At 35.4% G+C, this 4,689-nt stretch overlaps 1 protein-coding gene across 1 annotated transcript in view; it reads right to left on the reverse strand.

Moving 5' to 3' along the window:
* The window catches only part of CBG13332, a gene marked incomplete at both ends in the record, with an annotated part of 1,985 nt that extends 1,967 nt beyond the window's left edge, over positions 1–18 (reverse strand). The window contains one exon of the mRNA XM_045243889.1: positions 1–18. This exon is cut by the window's left edge and continues 539 nt beyond it. Within this exon, the coding sequence (XP_045095126.1) occupies positions 1–18 (18 nt within the window).
* Positions 19–4,689: the final 4,671 nt, after the last annotated feature.

The following is a 4,689-nucleotide window of genomic DNA, read 5'->3' on the forward strand; positions in this document are numbered from 1 at the left end:
CCCCCCCCCTGAAACCATACTTGCAACCGGGCCTTTGCCGGGCCTTCGCGGGATCTGCCATAGTTTCTTTTAGAATTAATAATTTCACACCAACTAAATCAGATATGATAGAACTTTACAGGTGCAACCAAATGATATTATTTGAAAAACTGTGTCTTGTCTATGAAAAAAGTTACAGACAAAAAAAAACAGAGGCTCGGCCCGGGCCCACGCGACACATGACCTGTAACTTTGTTCATAGACAAGGCACAATTGTCCAAATAGTATCATTTTGTAGAACTCGCAGAGTTCTATCATTTCTGATTTAGTTGGTCTAAAATATTGTTTCTGAAAGAAAATATGCCCGTGAAGGGCCGGCAAAGGCCCGGTCGCAAGTAAGCCGCTTCTCACTTTTTGATTTCTCTTTCTAAAAAGGTCACGTCAAATTACAGTTTTTTTCTCAAGCTTTTCAAAATTTCTTTTTTATTATTCACATTACGCAAGAAATCTATGAATTAATCAATATTAGGTCACGACCCCTCCTTCTGTCCATGTGGAAAAAAATTCCACGTATTGAAAAAAAAAGTTCTTTGCGAAATTCTCCTCTTTGAATTAGTTTGATAATTTTCACTAGCTCTTTTCCACTGTTCTGAAGTTCCCTGCCTAAGCTGTTTATTGTTTCATTTGCTTTTTTCTTTCGATTGGTCGATTGCGAAAAAAGTTATGAAATGCCCTAAGGGTCGCCATGTTTGATGGTTCATGGCTAGGTGAATTCATTTTCACTGAACGTCCCCCTTTTGCAAAAGACTCAATCGAAGAAAAAAGAAACAAATGAACATAAACACTAAATGGCGACGGTATAGCTTTTTAGCAGTGAAAGAGAACTATTGAAAATTAACAAGCTGTCTCTTCGGAGACGATGGGGTTTTTGGTTGGTATTGAAAATTTTAGAAGTTGTAAAACAGACCTAGATTGAAAACTTTGCATTCACAGAATTTTTGGAAAATGCCTTTTCTTATTTTCGATTTCTTCGATACCCTCTTTTGTCCCGTTTTTGTTCTAAAAACGCGAAAAAATCAGCTGTGTTTCAGAAATAAGCACATAGCTGAAAAACTAAGAATTTTCAAAAAATGCTGTGAAAGCAAAGTTTTCAATCTAGGTTTGTTTTACACCCTCCAAACATTAATGGTGATCAGAAACTTGACAGGCGAGCTCCAGAATCCTGGAAATGGATCAAAATGTTCGAAAATCAACATAACCCTATTTTTCGTCTCATTTTTTTGTTTCTAATGCACTAATTTCCTTTGTCTATTATCTTTTCCCTTAATCCGCGGACATCAAAAAACTAAAAAGATGAAAACCTAAATCACCTTCTTGGTAGATTTTTTCCAGAGATCAAAACCACAAAAACCCCTTCTTGTTTCGATTCGTTACGTCTCATTACAGAAATCCATTCCAACGTCTTCTTCTTCCCCAAACTTCTGTGCCACGTCATCAAACATCTCTGAATCACATGATTCTTCTTTTTTCCACACCAATGTTTACCATTTACTTTGCAACAAAAAATCTTTATGTTTCTCAAGGTCATCAATGTTTTTGTCATGGTTTGGATACTGTACCATTCTGAATTGGCGACGTCTACAGTTCAAGAACGAAAATAATCGAAAAACTGCACTATAATCCGAAAATTGTGTCGTCATTTTAGCCTTTGAGGACTTGTTTTTTCTTCTTTTGTTTGTCGTTTTTTCCACTTTTTTGCGCCACTCATAGCCTCAAAATTTGTAGACAAATGTTCAGTTTAGTTTGTATAAGTGTCCGGTTATGGAAGTGGAATATGTGGAGGAGTAAAAAAGTGGAATTGGAAGAGAAAACAAAGTGAACGATTATTTTCTTTTTAAAACGGCCGAAGATCATGAACTACAATTGGGAAAAAAATAATCAAGGAGGATTAAAAGATTATTGACGAAAACTAGCTAACGGAAAGTTGGAACTTTACTTTAAATTACTGTAAAACTACTAATAATTGGCGCCAACGGTAGTAGAGAGTCAGTCAAACGGGGCTACAGTCCCACAGTACATTTGATATCCGTTTTCCAGCTTTTAAACTTGTGTTCTTCAAACTAAAGTTTTCGAAAATATCTTCACTGTAGAACTGGGTGGAATTTGAAATTCAGAGCATTAGAAACACCGGACATGAGCCGTCTGGGTTATGCACGGCGACTTTATCGATGGAATCAGGCACAAAACCGCAATACTCGGTAGTTCAATTCGTAGTTTTTGAGACCAATGTTTTTACGGAATTTAGCTTTCAAGCGCATTTACATACGGTTCTAAAGAAAATCACCGAGGTAATTGGTTACGGTAGATTTTTTAGTTTCAGTATCTGTTGAATCGTCAATACGAAAACGAAGTTCAAATTTTACGAAACAAATAAAATGTCTAAAAAATATTTGGGTGTCATCTTGGTGATTTTAAATCAACAAAAACAATCAAAATGTGATTAAAACTACAAAATTTGATGTAAAGTACACTTTGATTAAGAGATTTTAAATAAAGAATCGCAATTTTTGAAAAAAAAAAACAGGAAAGGTATACACACAATAGGGATTCCTCCAGAAACCAATATTGTTAAAATTGCTTTTTGCAACCACCCATGAATCTGAATCGTTATGACTATTATTCGTCGTTCGTTGGATTTTTAAAAGTAGCCATCTGTACACAACGGTCCAAAAGGGTTGGTCATAAAACCGAGCTTGTCAATGGGAGGATTATTAGGATGTAGGACCTATTATAGGAAAGTGGTCAAGAAAATTTTTTAATAGTAAATCGACTGATTTTTGCTCAAAACACTGTATTCTTGACTTTCAATTCAAACAATGTTTTTCAGAATTTCATTTTCAGAATTTTTTTTTTGTAAATTCAACGTCTCCTCTATCTATTAAAAAACCTTCCCATCTTCATTTTTGCACCGACCACAGTAACATTTTTTCAAGGGTCACGACCTCTCCTCTTCTCCATTTTTCTCCTTTTCTTTCCATTCTCGGTTCCGTTTTCTCTGAGTCTCTCCCACTTCACACATTCTTTTCTAATCCAAAGATGGACGCCTTCTGTATAGGAAATGCGCCAAAAGAACGGGTTTTTCCATTGCTTCAATGTGTGTGTCAAAAGATTCGGACAATATTCATACAGATTCAATTTGGCGCCCTTTTTCTCCAATCATCATTATTGTATTTTCCAGTTGTTTGTGGATTTAGACATTCTCTGAATCACAAAACTTGCCCATTTTTTCAAGTACTTTGGAGGCGTTGCAGATTTTTTTTAATGTTTTTGGTTTATGGTTACTGATTACCTATGTAAAATCGGATGTTCTTATCATCAGTGATAGCAGATCAGTACCCGAAAAAAAGGCAAAAAATAAAGTACAGTAATACTCAGATGACCACAAAACTTAGGGGAGAAAACCGGTAATCTTTCCTCCAATTTCTCTATTTTCTTATCGTTCACCACTTTGAAAATTTGTTAATCAAATCACTGGAATAACCTTCAGTCTGGCAAAGACCTCAATCATTGCAAATTTGATTGTTTTTTGGGAAAATTGGAAAATTGTTATGGGTCTGTTTTGAGTAAAAGAGGAAAACTATTTTTCTCGAATTCTGGTTTTCGTTATTTCCAGGAAAATAGAATAGTTTGAAATTGTCGGAAGTCAGGTGGCTAGACATGATTTTTAAACTTTCAAATTGCATTTATCTGATTGATGCTTCTGACTGCTGTACGGTAAAATAACGATTTTGGAACGAACTTTTGAAAATTGTGAAGATCCAAGTTTTGCAAAATTGAAGTCTCTAGTTATTAGTTGAACAGCGTACTGGAAAAACTGATGAAGTTGACAAAAATTCAAAATCAAATACTTAAAACATTGATTAAAAATCATACGGTGTTTCCTCTAATAGAAGCCCGCCCCAACAGTCAACTTTGAGCTGATTTTTCTTTGCTCCTACGCAAGATATAAAAAAATTTGTCAACTGATAAAATATTGGCGATATTATGATAAACAAGTTACCAGTTGACAAAATTGTTATATCTTTCAAAAAAAAAAACGAGATGATTGCGCTCAAAGATGACGGGTTGGGGGCTTCTTGTTTAGGCACTGCCACGGCCGGCAGCAGCATTGTGAATTAGTTACTTCTGGGATAGGTAGAATACAACGGCCTCAGGGTTTCAGGGTCGTTGAGCTTATTCTCGAAAAAGCGGACTGCTTGGTCCACGGCAACCTACCCTACGCTAGCCGCGGTTCGCACAACCCAGTAACTTCAGGAAAATATCAAGCAAAATTAAGAATTTGGCAAAAATGTCAAAATTAGCTTAAATCAGATGTCCAAAATTCCAATATCAACTCAAAGAAGATTGGAAAAAATTGTTTTTTTAAAGTACTTCTGTTTTTGTTGTAAATAAGTATTCATGACTTTTACAGCTTTAAATAAGTATCAATCTCTCTTTGAAGAAACCAATAGTAATATTTCCTCCAATTACAGTAATCCCTCATATTATTATTCTACTTTTTACTATTAGTCAGCATCTCATGATGGTCTTAACACCAAACCTATTACGTGTGTTGTGATCCAAAAAACTCGAAGACCAAAAGAAGTCGTAATGATTCATTTCTCTTCTTCCCCTTCTTTTTTCAATCAGTCAGCTGGAGATCCAATCGTG

This window comes from Caenorhabditis briggsae, assembly GCF_000004555.2.
Source record: "Caenorhabditis briggsae complete genome, chrIII, whole genome shotgun sequence".
Lineage (NCBI taxonomy): Eukaryota > Metazoa > Nematoda > Chromadorea > Rhabditida > Rhabditidae > Caenorhabditis > Caenorhabditis briggsae.